Here is a 20,506-nt window from a genome sequence, read left to right as displayed (position 1 = left end):
CTACATTTAGATGACATATATTAGTTATATATAATATCATAACTCAACAATAAAACATAATGTATACACTTACTTTCTTAATGAATCAATATTTTGGTCCTCACAATTAAATAAAATATATCTATGTGCTTGCTTCCACATTTTTTCATCCATTTTAAAACCACGAATGTTACCATATGGCTTCCCATCTACAGGGAAAAGAATGTCTGGTTCATTATCTTCAATGTGTTCAACCTCTTCATTGTCAACATTATTTCTAGAATGACTTCTAGATTTTAAACCTTTCAAGTATCTCGAACAAAAGGTGAGACACTCTTCAGCAAGATAAGCTTCAGCAATAGACCCTTCTGGTCGAGCTTTATTTCGCACAAAGGATTTCAAAGTTTTCAGATACCTAGTAGATAAACAAAAAAAATAAAAAAATAAATATATATATATATATATATATATATATAAGGTTCAATTGTATATATCAAGTTTAAAAACTAGAATTAGAAATAGAGTATATTACCACTACCTTTCAATTGGATACATCCACCGATAATGCACCGGACCTGCAACTTTAGCTTCGTATACTAAATGAATAACTAAATGAACCATAATTGTGAAAAATGAAGGTAGGAAAATCTTCTCTAAACAACACAGCACCCTTGTAGCTTTCTGTTCGAGTAAATCAAGTTCATGGACATAAAGGGTTTTCCCGCACAACACTCGAAAGATGTTAACAATTCAACAAGGACTGAGACAACCTTGTCATCAAGATTCCCTCGTAGAGCAATCGGAAGAAGACATTGCATCAATACATGACAATCATGACTTTTTAAACCAGCCAAAGTTCGATGCTTTTTTACACAACGTGATATGTTGGATGCATATCCATCAGGAAATTTAACATTTTCCAGAACTTGATAGAAAATCTTTTTTCGCTCCTTATTCATGTTGAAACAAGCAGGCGGTAAGAACCACCTTCCAGATTGACCACGTCGTTGAGGCCACAATCTCTTCCTTATACGCAATTTTTTAAGGTCACGCCGGGCACTCAAGTTATCTTTTGATTTCTTCTCAATATTCAGCAAAGTGTTTACAATATTGTCACAGACATTTTTTTCCACATGCATCATATCAAGGTTGTGACGGATCAAAAGATGCTTCCAATAAGGAAGTTTAAAAAATTCGCTCTTCTTTTTCCATGTTCCATCAGGTACACCTGAAGCTTCATCACTTAATTTACCAAAAGTAAAATTGATGTTTTTTAGTTGCTCCAATACTTTCTCCCCTGAAGGTGGTCTAGATGCAGTTAAATCGTTTAAGAAACGATCATGATCCATAAAGCAGAATTTGTGACCATATTTTAATCTCTTAGAATGAGTTTCCACATTACAAGATGGACAACCAAATTCTGAATAGACATTCCAACCTGATAAGTTTCCCAATGCTGGAAAATCATTTATAGTCCACAAAAGTGCTGCATGCATTTGAAATACTTCTCCAGTTGAAGCATCAAGTGTAGGAGCTCCTAATTCCCATAATTCAACTAATTCTTCAATGAGAGGTTGTAAGTACACATCAATGTCATTTCCCGGTGATTTTGGGCCCGGAATAAGTAAGGACAAAATGAAATTTTCTTTCTTCATACACAACCAAGGAGGTAAGTTGTAGGGAATAACAATTACAGGCCAAATGCTACGTGTGCTGTTCATTCTTCCAAATGAATTAAAACCATCAGTTGCAAGCCCTAGTCTCACATTACGAGGCTCAGCATGAAAATCGGGGAAATTAGTGTCAAGGCATTTCCAAGCCTCAGAATCTGCTGGATGCCTTAACACTCCATCTTTCTTACGTTCATTCTCATGCCATGTCATGTCATTGGCTATTTTAGATGACATAAATAGCCTTTGTAGCCGGGGCTTTAAAGGAAAATAGCGCAACACCTTTGCAGGTATCTTCTTTTTCTTCCTAACAGAGGCATTTTCATTTTTATCACCGTCTTTCCATCTAGAAGCATGACATATAGAACACTCCTCGTCATTAACCTTGTCTTTCCAAAACAACATACAATCGTTTGGACATGCGTCTATATTCTCATAATTAAGACCTAATCCGTCAACTATCTTTTGGGACTCTCTAAATGAACTTGGTAAAGTAGCTCCATCAGGAAAAGCTTCTTTCAATAACTTCACCAACGCATCAAAAGACGTATTTGACCATCCATAACGACATTTGATATGGTACAAGTGTAATAAAAATGAAAGGCGGTTAAATTTTTTACACCCTGGATATAATTCTGAATCAACATCTTTAATAAAATCATTAAATCTCTGAATATCATGAGGAAGAAAAGCACTACTATTTTCAGCCACATCTCCTAACTGTAAGTCATCAACTAGATTTTCATCCAAGTCCATATTTTGAGGTTGAGTGGGAGCTCCAAAAATATCATGTAACATTTCCATCATATCTTTGTCTGTAGATTGGTTATCATTATGACCAGTTACTCCTTCATCTACATTCAAATTTTGCACTTGAATAAAATCAGATAAAGATTCCCCATGACAATACCATGTATCATAGCCTTCAAGCATCCGATGCTCCACTAGGTGGGTAAATACTTCTTCTCTAGATCTAGAAAACCGATTTACACACCTTTGGCATGGACATGGAACTTTCCCATTTTCATCATCTCTAAAAGCAAAGTTCAAAAACTCATTTACCCCACTCAAATACTCATCCCACTTATTACTAACAATCCATTTGTGCTTCCTATGATCCATTAGTCACACTGGTTGATATGAAAATATAAGAATATGCTATTATTGATATAATGGGGAGTTTAAACTCATAACACCAACTAGCAAAGCTTTTAACAATAACAAATGAATCCTATTTACACTAAGATGATTCATTGATATTTAGTATAATTGATTAATTATATGTTTATAATTCTTGTAATTATCAAAACTAACAAAAAGGAAACGACACTTTTAAAAGCAATATAGTTAATTAACAAGTATAATTAATTAGTTAAACAAGCTCACCTATATATATACATTTATAGGTCTCCTAACAAAACTCTAATAAATCACAAACACTAGTTCCAACAATGATAAAGGACTAAAGCTAAAGCATAAGAGCAGTCAAAAGAGATATTAGATGTCAGACATGCATCACATACAATTTGAGTGAGAACACCTGAAATTATTACTATGATAATGTTGTGGCTACCACAACAAATCACACAAGCACACTCTTCACCTTTAGCTTATTTAAAAAGTAGATATTCACATGCCTACAAGTTAACAACCCAATAATAAATAAATTATACGCATCTTTCTTTATTTCTATCTAATGCAAGTTAACAACTCAATAATAGTAATATGGGGTGGTTTACACAAGAAAGCCAAGGCAACAACACATAGATGGAAAAAGATTAGACTAACTATAAAATTTTTATATATTAATAGAATACACAACATTGAGATATTCCCAACCAATAACAACAACAACGACAACTTAAAATCAACTTTCATATAACATATATTATATAATGTACACTTTGAGTAAATGTATACAATTTTTTTCTACATAAAGTTAAATGCTAATTTATAAACACAATGCAAAACAAATCTATCAAATATTAATTTGCACAGTAGCATATCTCAAATAACAACAAAGTATAGAATTTCTCAATATTAAAATGACAAAGGATGTGAATATACCTTGACAATCTTGTTGCTAGTACCACTCTTAATCTACAAAATAACCTCTTCCGAAACTTGTAATCTACAAAATAAGTAGTTTCCACCTACCCACAATTTTTGGAGAAAAAAAAGGAAAAAAAGTCAAACATAACCACAAAACATGCACGAAAACATCAGGGGTTTGGGAAATTTTGATAATCTACTAATCTTTAAATATATGTCCAAGTTGTTCACTTTACAACAACAATTTCCTGTAATATTTAAAGAACGACATTATAATTATAATGAGCTATGAATTTGTAAGTTATTGGCTAAATTATACTGATTTTTATGGAGCCTTAATTTAATACTCCGTTAGTATGTTGCTAGAAAGGGGTTTTCATAAATTTCACATGCAGGGGATTGAAAAAAATGCAATTGGGTATGAAAAACAATAGAAGTAGGAGAAAAAGAGTAATTAATAAGTTTACCTTCAAAATTCCAATAGCAGACCACAAGTACCCAAACCCTAGAAAATGAATTTTCGAAATTAGAAGTAAAGAAGATCAAAATTTAAAGAAGCATATAAATGAGAATGTTAAAATCAAAGAAAAAAGGGGAAAAAGATGGTAGAGGAAAGGATGAAGATGATGAACACCATGGAGGGAGAAGAGAGTACCTGAACTAGCAAGGAGTGTGAGTGAGAGAGAGAGAGAAAGTAAAATTTTGGGACTTTTTATTTTAGGAGCGTGAAAATTTAATTCAGGCGCCACAAGGTTGACGAGCCCGCGAATTGAAATTTGGGCTCAGCCAGCGTTTTATTTACAAATGCCGTCCAAAGCTATTCTTTTGGACCGGTACTCACGGGCTTAGGTGGCATTTGATATAAATGCCACTATATAAACGCCACTAAAGCTTATTTTTGTTGTAGTGGTTAAGTTACATAATAAACTTGCTTAAACATTGTAGTCATTTGAAAAAGTTTATTGTCATTATTTCTAATTAATTTTCTTCATATACTACCTCCGTTTAGTTGACACGTTTTGACTTTAGCATTATTCACACACCTTCCTTTGCCCACGTTTTGTGATTTATATGTAAGGAAAATTATAGTTAAGTGGGATCTTGTTAAATTCGTCATAATGTATATTTTCAAAATATCAACTTCTTTTATAATTTTTGCTTATCGGTAATTAAAGATATTAATGATTTAATTTGTGCATTGGTAAATATGACTAAAGAAACGTGTTAACTAAAAAGAAACGAAGGAAGTATAGTTTAGATTGACTATTTGGTATCTGTCTTTAGTTATAGTTACTTGTGTCATACAACAGTATTAAAATATTGTCACTACTCCATAAAAATTTATATTTATCAATTGATTATACATACACATAGCATTTAAATTCTAATCATCTCATACAATTATTGATAGTTATCAATTCATTATACATACACAAAAATCAAGATAGACAAAGATTCCTTAAAATAAACAATTGGAAGTCCAAAGCAAGTGGGACTATTATATGGTGAAAACAGAAAAAAGAGGAAAATCCATTGCAGCAATCCATACCTCCTAAAATACACCAATCACATTCATTCAATAAAATAAAAGAACCAATCATATTTATTCACAAAGAAGTACACGGATTTAGCTCAAGAGCCAAAATTATTGATGATGGAGAGAGAGAGAGAGGGAGAGAGAGAGAGAGAGAGAGAGAATATGGCATAGAGATAGAGAATATGGCATAGAGATAGAGGAGTAAATGCCAAAATTAGTGGGCCAACCAACAATAAAAAGGGGAGGAATAATTCAGAAATTTAGGGACATGGGGAATGAGATTATTTTGGTCCAAATATTATAGCCTAAAACAAAATAGATTAGTAACGTTATTATGTTTGGATTAATAATTCAGCATAACCTGATATGGCGAATGAACAAAAGTCACAAAACTATAATAGAGTACAAAGAAACAAGAATCATCCTGAAGTCATTTTTTCAGTAGAATAAATATGTGTGCATAATTAGATTTCATTTAAAATTCATATTAACGTGATTTTAATCTTCCTATATTGGATTGACAATTAGATTTGACTTTTAATTAGATTCAATTAGGATTATTAATTAGATTTGACTTTCAACTAGATTTAAACTGTATTGTTAATTGATTTGACTTCAATTAGGATTGATAAATGCATTTGACTTTCAATTAGATTAAATTAAGATTGTTAATTGAATTTGACTTTTCCATTAGATTCAATTATATTGTTAAATGCAGTTGATTCAATTAGGATTGTCAATTGGATTTGACTTTCAATTAAATTTAATAAGGATTGTCAATTGGATTTGACTTTTAATTAGATTCAATTAGGATTGTAAAATGCATTTGACTTTCAATTAGGTTAAATTAGCATTGTTAATTGGATTTGACTTTTCCATTAGATTCAATTATATTGTTAAATGCAGTTGATTCAATTAGGATTGTCAATTGGATTTGACTTTCAATTAAATTTAATAAGGATTGTCAATTGGATTTGACTTTTAATTACATTCAATTAGGATTGTAAAATGCATTTGACTTTCAATTAGATTCAATTATAATTGTTACATGCAGTTGATTCATGTAATACCTCATATTTTTGAAATGTATTTTCTAATTAATTAATTAATTAGTATTCTCTCTAAAGGGTATTTTAGTAATTTATTTTACTATTTGAATTTTGGAGCCAAAATGATATTTAAATTTTGGCGCCAAAAGTATTTTAAAACTCAATTATTATTTTTTGATTTTGGATAAGATTTATCATCCATTTTTTTAATTTAAAACCCGGGTTATTTATACATATTTCGGATATTTTAACTAAGCAAAAATTATATTTTAATTATTTTAGGAGGTCTGAATTTCCTAAATAATAAGCTATGATTTTCGAATTTTCTAAGTTAGAAAAAATCTGATTTTCTTAGTGTAGAAAATCTGATTTTCTTAGTGAATTTATTTAGTGAATAATTGATATTTTCTTAATTAATTATTTTATACAATATATATTTTTTACACAATTGTTTCCTTAAAACTAGTAAATTAATTCCCTAAATATCTAAAGGGAGGTCCAAAACTATGAGCTTGGGAAAGCTCAAATTTTTGGCCACCATGATGGATTTTTGGGTGACTTATTTTGATAAATTGTATTTTTAATTATCTCCTTAAAATTTCTTATTTTCCTTAATTTTTTTTCCACCTCACAAAGATTTGATCATCTTATTTCCCTACCTTATTTCATCCTTGATTATTCCCCAAGTATATCTCTTTTTCCATATTATTTTTCATGACAACACATTTTCCTTAATTCTATTATTCTTAATCTCCTTAATATTTAACTTTCCATAATTCTTTAACTCTCTTCTCCAAATAACTTCCTTAATACTTTTTACCATAATTCTTCCTACATTCTCCTACCATAATTCTTTCATTCGTGAGCCTATAAATACCCCCTCACACCTCTCATATTCTTCACAGCAAAACTCAATTCTCTTCTTCTCTCTTATTCTTCTTCTTTTCCCTAAACTTTTTCATACTTTCTTCTCCTCTTTTTACACAAATCAACCCGTATACTTTTGAAGCCAGTTTTCAGGCACTTCTGGCCAGTTTTTGGGGTGTTGATGTTTCACAAAAGATTGTTCCTATTGAAAAATCTTTGAGGTTAGGCTCAAGAATCACCCAATTCGAAGTTATATTGAAGGAGTTATGGCCTCTGCAAGTTTTGCTTATTCTTTCCAACGAAAATTCAATTCTCTTTAATTCTATTCCTTTATCTTCTTCATGGTTAGTTTTCTAAAATACAATTACCTATTTCAAAGTTATAATTTTATATTAAAGTATTATTTTAAAAGAGTTTTATAGTCCATGCACATTAGATTTGAGTTTATGTTGTGATAACCTTATGGTTATGTTATTTGCAAGGTATATTCGTGACTAAACTTTGAAAGTGCGAAGTATTGATTGATATTCGGAATCAAGGTACGTTTAGGTGACTAGATACTTTTGAAAGTGATTGGTTTGAATAGCATGTTTCATATGACTTTATTAGTGATTGAATTGAATTGAATTGAATTGATTTGAGTTATGATTTATGGAATAAAGTATGGTTGGAGGAATTGATTTTAATATTTGTTTTTAATAAAAGGATTTATTTTAAATATCATGTTTTGAATGGTTTGAAATTATTTATTATGTTCAAAGGAATTTGGATTTTTAAAAGTATGTTGGATTGATTTAAAGTGTTTTTAAAAGGGTTTTTAAAAGCTTGATTGAATTAAATACAAAAGGAGTTTTGATTTAAACTATAATAAAAGTTGATTTTATTCAAAGGGGAATTTCATGAGAATTATTGAATTATTATTATAAAAGCTTTACATGCATGATTATTATATTAATCCCACTATGCGGATTCATTGAAGACTATGGACTTTGTAAGACCTAGTCTTTCTCCAAGAATAGCCTTGAAATAGTAGTTGACTAGCTGGGGAGGGGGGTGTGCACACTTAGAGAGGAAATTGGGTTTTTGAAAAGAATTGATTTTAATAATCACTATTATTGAATTATTGAGTTATTGGTATTATTTTTGAGTATCTTGAGATCATTGGTTTTATAAATCATTTCTATTGACTTATTGAGTTATTAGAATTGTTTTGAGATTATTGAGAATTGGTTTTGAATCATGAGTTTTGGAATGATTGGATTAATCATTGGAATTGGTTTTAAAAGCATGTTTGCAAATGAATTGAGTTTACATTATCTTGCACTTATCGTACTTAGCATATTTTGCTAATCCGTATTTCCTATTTGTTTTGGTTCGCCCTGTTTACCATAATGGTAAGCAGTGTTAACTATTTTCAGGTGGAGTCATGAATGAGCATATAGGATTCCCGGGATTTGCTTCACCTAGTTTAGGAATGTTGGTCTCGTCTTTATTTTGAGTACTCATAACAATGTTACTATTTTTAAAGTATTAATAAAAGAAAGAGTATTGATGTTTCCGCTGCAAAGTATTGGTTTTTATTTAGTAAGTTTTGAGTAGCCTTGCGTAATCATGCGGCGGTAATACGCCTAAATCTATCTCTATGGTATAATTAAATGTATTATACTAGTATTTTCGTAGAGGGAGATTTGGGGGTGTTACAAAGTGGTATCAGTTTTAACGATCCTAAAAAGATTAAAATTGGAGTAATAATAAAAATTGTGGGTAGACTTAAGAAGGGCATCTAGGATATATAGAGTTTCGCATTTGTGTGAGAGTCAAAAGCTTTATTTTACATAAAAACTATTTTTCTATTTGCGGAAAGATGAATAAGAAAAGGATTCTCGAGTTCTCTACGGAGGCCAATAATGGGTACGACTCTCTGTCTAGGAAAGGCTCGTCTCGACGTCGTAGGTAACTTTCCTGGGAGACGCAGGCTCGACCGTCCTATATCATGACTCAAATACATTATTATTATTTTAGAAAACAAAAAGAATTGAAGCTATTTGAAATTGAGTGGTTTGATTATGTGTGCATTAGAGTTGGTGTTAAAACACCATAGAGTATGGTCATATGGTCCGAATTTTTGAGTTATTACCCATGGTTGGGTGATCTTGAGTATGCTTGGTTTATTATGGAGTTATGAATTGCTTAATGCAAATGGAATTTATGAGTTGAGTTGCTTATGTGAAATACCATTGAATTGATAATTTAAATGGTTGATGATATGAGGAATAAATTATTTGATTTGTATTATTTGAAAGGTGATGGGAAGTTCGAAAATTATGGTGTTTTGATGCTCATAGTTGAGTCATCTTAAGTTATACTTGTTTATTTATACGTATTACTTCATATACAAGGAATTCATTGAGTTTTAATTTTCAGAGCTTATGTGGAATATTATTAATGTGTTTATTTATTTATATGTTTAAATAGATGTTGGATGAAGTAAAGAAGTAGATTCTTTAATATTTATTATTGAGGAAATTCAAGTTTATAACAGGGATAAACATTTGTTGTTTATCTTAGGGTAGAAAAGTCATTTTATTCGAAAGTATAAGGGGTACCTTTGGAATTAGTGGTTTACAGTTGTTAACGTTTGGTTATTCCCGTTAACGTATGGTAACCCCCGTGTACTACATGTTATTGCTTGTAGGGACCATTACATCTAACCCTGGTTAAGCGAATTGAATGAGCTTTGTGGCTGATTCCATACAGAACGCTGGTTGCATTGAATGAGCTCTGTTGCTCTCCTGAATCCTTGAAGAATTACCAAACTATTCATCTGATTTAATATCCATCCTTTGCGTTGTTTAACCGTGCTTGAAATCACTGGTATTTCGAGCGGCATCGTTGTCTTCCATGGAGAACGCAAGAGAACAGGTACTGAAATATCGATTTTCTTCGTTCTTCATTCTTTGAATCATTTTCAATATGGATTGTCTTGCTTTAATTGTTGAATTTGATGATTGTGATTTGCAATTATTGAAATTGAAATCCGAAATGTCTGGTTTTAATTGATTAATTGTGCTTGTCGTGAATTGGTAATATTTAATTTGTAATTCTGGATTGTATACTGAAAATTGGAAGTAGTTGATTGCGAATTGATAATACAGAAGCGTTTTGTTTGAATATTTAATTTGTAATTCTGGATTGTATACTGAAAATTGGAAGTAGTTGATTGCGAATTGATAATACAGAAGCGTTTTGTTTGAAGTAGTTGAATGTGATGATCTTGACCTGATTTTGCTGGTTCCGAATTGGATTTTTTTGATACTTTAATTGTTTTTTTTAAGTTTTGGATTTCTTTACTTGTATTCCATTTGGAGTAGAAGTGATCAGATATTCATTTGTTTTCTTGAACAAGTATTGATCTGATTCATGGGTGTGCATTGTATATTTTGTCTTTTTTTGTCATTGTTGTATGCATATTTTGAATGTATATGATTACCTTTTTAATATGCAATCGCTCACCTTAAGTAAACCTTATGTTGTTTTGTAGGCGCGAGATGGTAAGGTTTTAGGCACTGACTTGTGTTTTCGAAAATCCTAATTAGTTCCAGGACTGTTCTAGGTATTTTTCGATGTTATGTGCTTTTTTGGTGAATGTGTATTATGATGTCTTTCATTAAGGTAGTAATGTGTTCCCTTGTGTTATAGGATAATGAATTGTCTGTGGGTGGTAGCATGAAAAAAATCAGGCCGTCCTTTTAGAACGTAGGAGACGGAGTAGTCGGGTAATGTTTGGTTATTGTTGTTTACTCTTTAATCAATGGTTGTTGTTGTGGCTGAAGTAATTTTTTTGGTGATTTTTTCAGCCTCCTAACTTGACATGTCGAATTAAGACTTTTGGGAGGATACTTCAGAGATTTGATTCTAGACGTTGTGGTTGGGTTAAAGAGATGGGTTTTGGTGGCTTGTTGAGCATCCCTGGTGACTTGCAACTTCCTAGGCAGATTGGCTATTGGTTAATGTTGCGTATAGATCCTATCTCTAGGAAATTAATTGGCTGTGATGGGAAAGAGTTCTTTTTATTCAAAGAATCAGGTGCAATGGGTCCTTGGTATACCCAATGGTGGTCTCCCTATTCTTAGCTACAAAATTATGAATTTTTATGAGAGGGAAAAAGTTGATGAAATACTTCGCAAGTATGGTAAGTCGCCGCAGAGAAAATCTTCAGGGGATTGTGGTTGTGTTTATTACTCTAAGAGTATTGCTGTTGATTCAAAGATAATGGATTTGTTAGAGGGTGTTTGGGAAGATGATCAGGAAGAAGAATTTAAGACTCTATTTCTATTAGTAGCTCTTGATTTGGTGTTGTGTCCCACACAGTCACCTCGACTAGCAGTTGACTTGATTCTTGTTCTTACTTGTGCCCTAAACTGTGCAAGCTGTGACTGGTGTGGTCTTGTACTCGATAGCTTGATGGAATCGGTTTCTAGTTTTGCATGCCTGTTTTATGGTTCAGGTTTTACGGTTGGATGTGGTGGATGTTCTATATTTGTCGTGATATGTACTCGTTGCATACATGTCTAAGTTTGTGTTTGATTGTTATAAAGAAGCCCTTAACGCATTGCATAACCCTATTTTTCTGTATAGTTATTCTATTTGGACAGGTTGAACAGGAACCCTGTAGATTGGGGAGTGTTTCCTCGTATTAAGGGTTGGAGTACGAAGATAATCTGCAGTGCATGTACAACTGATTGAACTACCCTGAATGGAGACTATGGGAAATTGGGGGTTAGTGTAAGATGTTTGTTATTAATTGTATTTGTAAAGGCAATATTTGATATTAGTTATATTGCTGTTTGGAGATTGCAGATGTTAGATGTCGTGTATGGTGAGCATCACCCAAGGTGTGCCAAAGACATTGAAGCCCCAGGACCAATGAACAGGGTGCTTGTCTTTCATCCGTGAGGTTAAGTAAGAGGAGGCGAGAAACAACTGATAAAACTCCGTTCATGCGGAAGCGTGATAAGGCAAACTTTGCGGTATGTGCACACCTCAATTAGTTGTGTAACTAACTGAATATTGTTTGTATTTTTAACATTGTTTGTATTTGTGACTGAACACTGACGTTGCCTATGTGTGTGTATTGTCAGGTTGGTGAAAGCATCATATGCGCTGGGTCTTTTTTATGCCCTCTTTTCAAATTACTCATAGGGCGTTTGCATGAAATTCATCCTATCATTGATTGGTGTGAAATCACAGTGTTCTTTCCCAACTGTTTAAAGAAGGTTGTATTCATAACATCATCAAACAGTATGTCCTTTAAACCGTCAGTTGTGTTCATATCACTACGTCATTACGAAGTAATCATTTTGCAGTCGGGGATGCATTCCATTACTCTTGCATTCCTCATAAATGAGGTAATCATTCTGATTTAATCCATCATTTCTTTGTATTGGCTCATGATCATTGTGATTTAATCCTTCATTACTCTGGTTTAACCGGTTTGTTTGATAATTTGTCGCAGCTTGGATAGGTCCCTTCTTTGGTCAGACTGCTTCAGCTTTACTTATGGTGCAACGTAGGCTCGTATTGGAGGATTAGGCAAATATGTAACAACCCTTTAAGACATAAGTAACTCCATTGGATAGATATTGATGTTGCAATTATGTCCTAAGACTCCAGTATTGTCTGAACTTCTTGTTTGTTGCTTTAGAAATTACGGGTTTCTGTATGTCATGTATGTCATGTTATGCATCTAAGTTTAATAAATTTATAAGTTATTATTTACTTTACACCAGTTTTAAGTCCTTATATGTATGATATATTCCCTCTTGTTTTCGAATCAGTGTATTTAACTAGGCCTAGTCATATGAAATGGGCCTTAGTCATAAGTCATATGAAATGGGCCTTAGTCATATGGGCTACATAAATAGATTTGGCGATTCTTTTTTTTTGGTTTTAAAGCTGGAATTCTCATTAATATTCTTTCACGACTAAACACATTACAAGTTTAATAAAACAACGCCCCAATTTAGTTAGGCTACCTTACATAAAAAGCCCACAACTGTGGATATTTTTACTAACTGATCCATCCCTTTTCCAGCCCACCTTAAACCCAGCTAGTCCCACACTTAGACACATACTTTCCATGACGTTGAATTTGGACTCTGTTGAATTTTTTCGAAGAACAATGATTTGTTGAATGATATTATCACCAACCTACCTAGGACACCAACCCTTGACCTCCCACATATCCTTTGCGTGTTAACCTTTTGACAGATTACCTGAGCCATGTGTATCAAAACACGGGTTTCTGCCAACACAATCACATCCGGCATTTGCATCTCAAACAACCGTGAAAAACTTGGTAAGAAACTTTCACAAGCCATATCCCTACAATTCCATATAACAAACGTAGCTTTAGCCTTAGCTGTTTCTTCACTTGTCGCTGTAACCGTTAATTCCAAACAAGTTCTTCTACCATTTATTGGATTCTTAGACATCCATGTAGATGTCATCTCCATAAGTGTTAACCGTATACCCCAGTCAGTCGTAAACATATTTAAGGTGTTACTGTAACTGTTTGTAACTAAACAGTGTTTACCTGGCTTCAAGCAACAACTTTCAATTACATTTGGAATCTGTGAAGGTGGGTCTACCAATCCTTTAATAGACCTTGGGATTAAGTGCTGCACACCTAAGCCTTTCGTACCATCCTGTTCCAGTATAACTTTCCGGATAAGAGTCTTCTATGTGGTAGGTAAGAGAGCTAAATCAGAGAGGTCTGGCAAGTGTGCTGGGTACACCTTGTTATCTGTTGTTATGATGACCAAGTCGTGTAGTGGAGTATTACCACTTGCAATCCAACCAGCAACTTCTTTGGCAGCAACCACCTTCAGCTCTAGATTTCCATGTGGACTAAGCAGGGGGCTTCTAATTGCAGCTATGAGCCCTTTTCCAGGAAAACTGATAACCGGGTGCGATTAAGCTATTGTAGGCTGTAGTTGTTCAGTGTTCACCAAAAAATATCGATTTGGTCTCACTTTTTTATTGGACAAAAGAGTGATATTATCGTGCACTGTTGGGGTGTTGGTTCTTTTTAGTGTTCTAATAATGGATGCGTGTAATGTAATTGGATATTCTTCCATTGCTATATTTTGAGGGAGAAAGAGGTTTAAAACTTGAATGGGTTTGTGTGGTAATCACATTGTTGCATATGATGTAACTTATATATGCTTATAAGATGTTAGAAAATAAGGCGGGATATTATACAAACTTTTGCCGCCAAATTTTCATTGTTTGTAAGTAAAATATAAGATTGACTTATCATTGGGACCCACTAGAACCAAATTAAGACAAAAGTATTAGCAAAACACCTTTAATTGATTAACAGTTTTTTAATAAAAGGAAGGAACCAAGTACAGTGCAGATCTCACTGCACCAAATATATTTTTTGGTTCACAATAATTAGAAGAAAACATCAGTTCTTACAACTATTTCATAAGAATACTACACCATTTCGTACTACAAGTGTATATACTAGTCTTAATACATAATAAACAGAAGAGACATAGATAAACTAGGGTGTCCATGATAACTCTTGTTTGGTAGACATGGTGATTATCTCCTCATAGTGGCAGTAGTCCCGGTGGTTGAAGAAATAGCTTGTAACTTGGCTGCAACATTAGATGTCAACAAATAAGACTACTTTTATTATTTAACATAATTAAAACATGTAAATCAGTAAACTAGCAATTATGGTCTTTACGAGTGTAGGCGTCCTTCGAAGCGCGCCTACGTTAAGCATGTTGTGAATATGCTTGGCACTCATAGGAAGTGGGAATTGACATATACGATTAGGGACAAGGAAAGTAGGGAGCCGCCAACAAGTTTTTAAGGAACTTGTAAACCATTCACGGATCATTTAAGGCAACCACGATAAAGGGACAATGATAGGCAACAACGATTGACCCGTGAAGGTTACACCCCATTCATAATCCATGAGATTACTATTTCCATATGGTTCGGAACCACGAAAGGAGGATCAAGGATGATGGTACGAAGTGAGTCGTGGAGTCACATTCGCCCGTATTGGCCTCTACTCGATTCTTATAGTGAAAAGTGATTCCTGCGATCTCAAAGGCATGCAAACAAAGATTCAATTCGCTCCAAACTATTATTAGGCTAAATTAGTTGAATATTAATGCAACATATAATTCTAAAATATTGTGATCACTTGAATTAATAACAAGATTAAAGGAACCTAAACCGGTCATCCAAATTATCTTATTAGGTGTGATTTTCAATTACATATTCCCTTTAAACATGCAATATTGTGATCAATAAATATATAATAGAATTAACATTAATATTGGAAGCAATTTAACCATAATAACGTTAGTCAAATAAAATAATAATAATAACCCTAATCATGTTACTAGCAATAAGAAAATAAAATAAGTAATTAAATTAATTAATTACTCACATTACGCCTATTCCTTAAAATTGCTACATCATGAATACATTGTTAGTAACTTCAATAAAAGTATAAATCAAATTGAAATTAAATTAAATTAAAAGTAGAGTTGATTTGATCCAAACCCTCAGTCAATTATACCTTTCACGCCTTGGTTTAAGGACGGAACCTCGGGTTAAGTATGGACTCCTTGGAGTGCTTAGTGAAGGAATAATAAAATTAGAAATACATGTTTAAGGTTTAGAATATGAGAGAGAGAAGAAAATGATTTTTGGTGTAGAAGAGAGGAAGAGAAAATGATTTGGTGTAGAAGAGAGGAAGAGAGAATGATTTGGTGATCAAGCTTGTTGATGATTGAAAAAGGGGTGATATGACCTCTATTTATAGGGAAAAAAGAAGGGTCGAAGAATTAAGAAAAGATAAGAATTCGAATCAGAATAATAATCTTGCGATAGACAACAGTTTTTGCGGTTTTTGTTTTTATCATATCTTTTGATCCAGAAACCGGAATATGATAAATAATATGTAGTTGGAAATCTCTTGAAGTCTAATTTCTAACCCAATTGAAATCAGATTACAATATTTTGTAGAATAAAAGATATAGCCGAAATAGTGGGACGGTATCAGTTTTGGATAGAGTTTGGTATTTCTTTTATATCTTTTTCATTATACCTCAGAATTGATATTGTAATATATCTTTGGAAAGATAATTTCAAGGGGTATCCACCATATAAGATTTGGATAAAAAATATGAGGCACAAAAATCATATTTGACTATCTTTGAACATCTCTCAATTCGAATAGAATTAGGAGTTTTAAAAAGAAAAGTTTTATTCAATTTCAAACTCTTTAATTTTATCTTTTCATAAAGGATAATTAAGATCTTTTAGAAACTTATAGAAGCTTCCAATTAATCCTAATTGGTTTAGGAATGAGATTAAATCCTTTGGACCCTCCACATGATCATTGGGTCGTAGGTAAGGTGGGCTTAGGTTCGGTTTAGACTCAGTTTAGTATTTTGACCATAACTTATTCGTTATAACTCGGATTTGGGCTTATAATATATCGTTGGAAAGGTCTTTTCAAACCCCATCCAACTATTAAATCATTGGACTCATATTATGGACAAAAATAAACTGGTCTAAACATTTTTATAAAATGGACACGAAATGAATGATTTTAAAGGACACGAAATGAGATTATTTTGGGTTTAAAGGCACGAAAAGAGGAAAATAAGTTATGGTTTGGGGAAATGGGCTTGGAATTGGGTTGGTTTATGAAATGTATTGGGATTGAACATGGATTTAATCACTCCAAGATTAAATACTCAACCCGACCAACAATGGCAGTGAATGGTTGTTCATCATCGGGTTTGGTTTTGGGGAGACATTTTTAGGTGTCTACAACCAGCGTTGTTAATGATAGGATATTGCCGTACAGAGTTGCTTGCCTGTGGGTAAAATACGGCTCAACCCTGTTATCCCAAGCTAATAATACACCACCCAGGTCGCAGTCCGCTCCGAAGGACTCAATTCTATACATACCAGCCATTGTTTTCCTTACACTCTCGATCCGGTTTTCTATAGTCCTAGCCTCAGCCATCAAAATAATCATAGGCTCAAAATTGTCATGTAGTCACTTAAAATTTTCTTTAAAGGAAGGCCTATGCACGCATCTAGCATTCCATACAACAACGACAGCCCCTTTCGGAAATTTCTTCATGTTAGAGTACGTATCTGCAATTTCAGAACTAACATTAACTTTGTAATATTGCGATTTACTTACCTCCGTAATATGAGCTTGAACTTACAAGGTCACAACAGATAAGTTGGTTTTGATCTCCATGACATGAACACCATGCTTATTTGACCCAAAGAATAAATCACGGGGTTGAACGGGCAACGTAAACACAGGCAACTCTTCCGGATTTATAAGAATTTTTATATCAAAGATTAGAACGAGTTCCCTTGGGATGTATTCGGGAATTGTTGGGCATTGAAGCTTATAGAACCATCTCATGAACACAACTGCACCCTTATGCATGTATGCTTCACAATTGGAAACGTTAGGCATGTAAGCTGGTCTGACATCGTTTAGCCCGACTTTCATTGCCTTGTATGGAAAAACAAATCTAGGGCCGCCTTCATTAGGACTACACAAAGAAACATGCAGTGTCCTCACATCCATCTTCTTTGAAACAACGTCAACGTCCGACTCACGGTAGTAGTATTCAATCTCGTTGAATTTAAGTTCAGCCTCGGAAGTTGGTACCACCGTTTTGAAGTAGGTTGTTGGTTGATTAGGGTGTAATAAAATACAATTTGGGTTAGTATTAGACAACTCTAACCCCGTTACCTGTCTGTATATTGATGATGGGTAGTAACTCATTTCTATGGTTGAACAAAGATGGGGTTTAATTTTCTTAAAGAAATATGAAATTGCTCAAAACCACAACTCCATCAAGTGTGTAATTTATACAAAAGCTAGGATAGTACTTTCAGATAAAGTTTTTATAGTTATATCAACAACTGTTGTTGGCAGTGATACTCGTATACACAGAGAGAATCAAATATTTTGTCCTGGTATTAAGCAACATCAAAGATATATCCTTAGCAAACGGTAATATTTAAAAATAAAAAATAGGAATTTGAACATAAAACAGAGTTTGTGAAAAATGGGACAACAAGAAAATTTGTCCAAGTAGAGCAACACGTGTCACAATTCGAGGAACAAGAAAATTAACCTTTACAAATTCACAACAATCACGTTTCAAAATTCGTGCACGTATTAATTTTAGTTGCTTAATTAACACGAGTTGGTTTAGTGTTAATGGTCTGTTTTAGTTGCTTAATTAATTTTTTTATTTTTAATGAATTTTATTTTTGTTTTGAATGAAAAAAAAATTTCTTTACGGGAAATCAATTAAAAAATTAATTTACAAGTCCGGTAAATTAATTAGTGCATGTAATTTATGTTATTTATTTAATAACCATCTAACCAATTACTTAAAGTACTCACCAATTCAAATAACAACAATTTAATACACAACTATAATTTATGTCCCCAATATATATACAATACATATTAATTAATAGTCTGAAATACATCAAATAAGGAGTTCAAGTACTAAATCACAGATAACAGAAGTTGTTCTAGGATAGGAAGCACTAAGTACAATAACCATCAAAAACATTAATCTAAATTTATTACATAACTAGCGATCCGCTGAAACACCACACCTACTTCCAGCCACCCAGCAGTGGTTACTCCTCCACCCACGGTCACTCGATCATCGATTAAGCTCCCTTACCCTTAGCTTCCTGACCAGCCTGCACATTAAAACGTACAATATGAGTCAAAATATGCTCAGTAAATGTCATTATGATCTAAATAATTTAAAGTATAACATAACACTTGCCTTAATTGATGCCATTACACGGAGTGGATAAGTTGGTGTCCCTGAGATCATAATCTCCTTATCAAATGCACGACTCTTATCCCACATCACAATGGAACCGCCCATGAGACCAACACTCTCATACATGGACCACTCGAGAGGATCCCCTAGCTTAGTCATCATTTTTTTAAAATTTTTTTCGGTTACTCGAACCTCAGTAACAATCACCACAACAGGGTTGTGGATGGACAAAATCTTAGAAAAGTTTCTTTCAAACGAGGGCCTAGTCAACCCCCCGAGCATTCCAAACTACAAATGTGCTACCTAAAGGGAAATTAATCTCCCCTTTACTGACCTCAGGCATGAGTGTAACAACCTAGTTCAATTTTCAATTTTTGGTCACGAAGACAGTACACGGGACCATTAAATTCTAGGACTGGCTCTGGGTCAACTATGTCCTTCAAGAAGTTTGGAATAATTTTGGAAACACCTTTGTACTCGAAATTAAAATTATGTAATTTCAAAAAAACTTCATCCAGGTTAACTCTCCCAACTATGTCAAACAAATTAGGCAAGTGGATTGGTTTTTTAATACCTGATGGCGAAATCATGACCATAGTGCTCAGCCTCTCCTCCCATGGACTCTCAGGCGATCGGAAAATGTCATGGAGGACTTCATCCTTCAAACGCAGGAGCAACCCATTCTCTTTTTCCACGTAGTACCTGTAAGAGTTGAAATCAACCTCATTGATGTTGTTCCAGTTAGGCTCCTAAAAAGTCATCTCTTCTGTTGTTGTGCCAAGGTAGCAACCAGTAGGGAAAGTGGGGTTGGTTGGGTCGAAGGAGGCCATTGCTAGGTAAGGGATTTGAAGGATTGTCTGACTTTTTTTGTAAGTGATTTAGGATTTGGTGAAGTTTTATGGGGTGTTGCTGGTGGTATTTATAGAGAGGAATTTCGTGATTTAATTTTATTAAAAAAATTGGGCGATGACTGGGCATGTGAACAGTGTAACCCTAAATCCTATCCGGATGTGTAGATAAATTTGTCTGACTAGGTGCACGACCCCTCCCCCAAAGCTAACAAGTGGATGGGAGACGTCGCGCAGGTTGTCCAGCTTATAGCTCAGCTTGGACAGACACTTGTAGCTGATGAGATCAGAGGAGCTACCCGTGTCTATAAGGATCCGACCAACCAGCTGGTTGGCGACCTTACACTCAATGACGACTGGGTCGTTATGTGGCCGGCGAACTTTACCCCAGTCCTTCTCAGTGATGGGGGCGTCTGGAAATGTACCACTGATAGACGCCTGTCCATCATCAACCGAGTGGATCATCTTCTTCAGATGATCCTTGGTGCTCCTAATGGTCGGGCCACCGCTTGCGAACCCGCCTGCTATTGTGTAGACCGGATCCTTGTCGGTGTCCGAACTACTAGTAGGCTGGACAGTCTTAGACGATTGCCCCAGATTCGTCTTGGAAGCCGCTTTG

At 33.8% G+C, this 20,506-nt stretch overlaps 1 protein-coding gene across 1 annotated transcript; it reads right to left on the bottom strand.

Moving 5' to 3' along the window:
• Window positions 1–632: 632 nt before the first annotated feature.
• LOC145566630 (uncharacterized) lies at window positions 633–2,771 on the bottom strand. Its single transcript, XM_081625987.1, has one exon. The coding sequence runs from the start codon at window positions 2,769–2,771 to the stop codon at window positions 633–635; it is 2,139 nt and encodes a 712-aa protein (XP_081482113.1).
• Window positions 2,772–20,506: the final 17,735 nt, after the last annotated feature.

This window comes from Chenopodium album, chromosome 11, assembly GCF_948465745.1.
Source record: "Chenopodium album chromosome 11, dcCheAlbu1.1, whole genome shotgun sequence".
NCBI lineage: Eukaryota > Viridiplantae > Streptophyta > Magnoliopsida > Caryophyllales > Amaranthaceae > Chenopodium > Chenopodium album.
The sequence above is the reverse complement of the archived record's forward strand: the minus strand, read 5'-3'. Positions and strand labels throughout refer to the sequence as shown.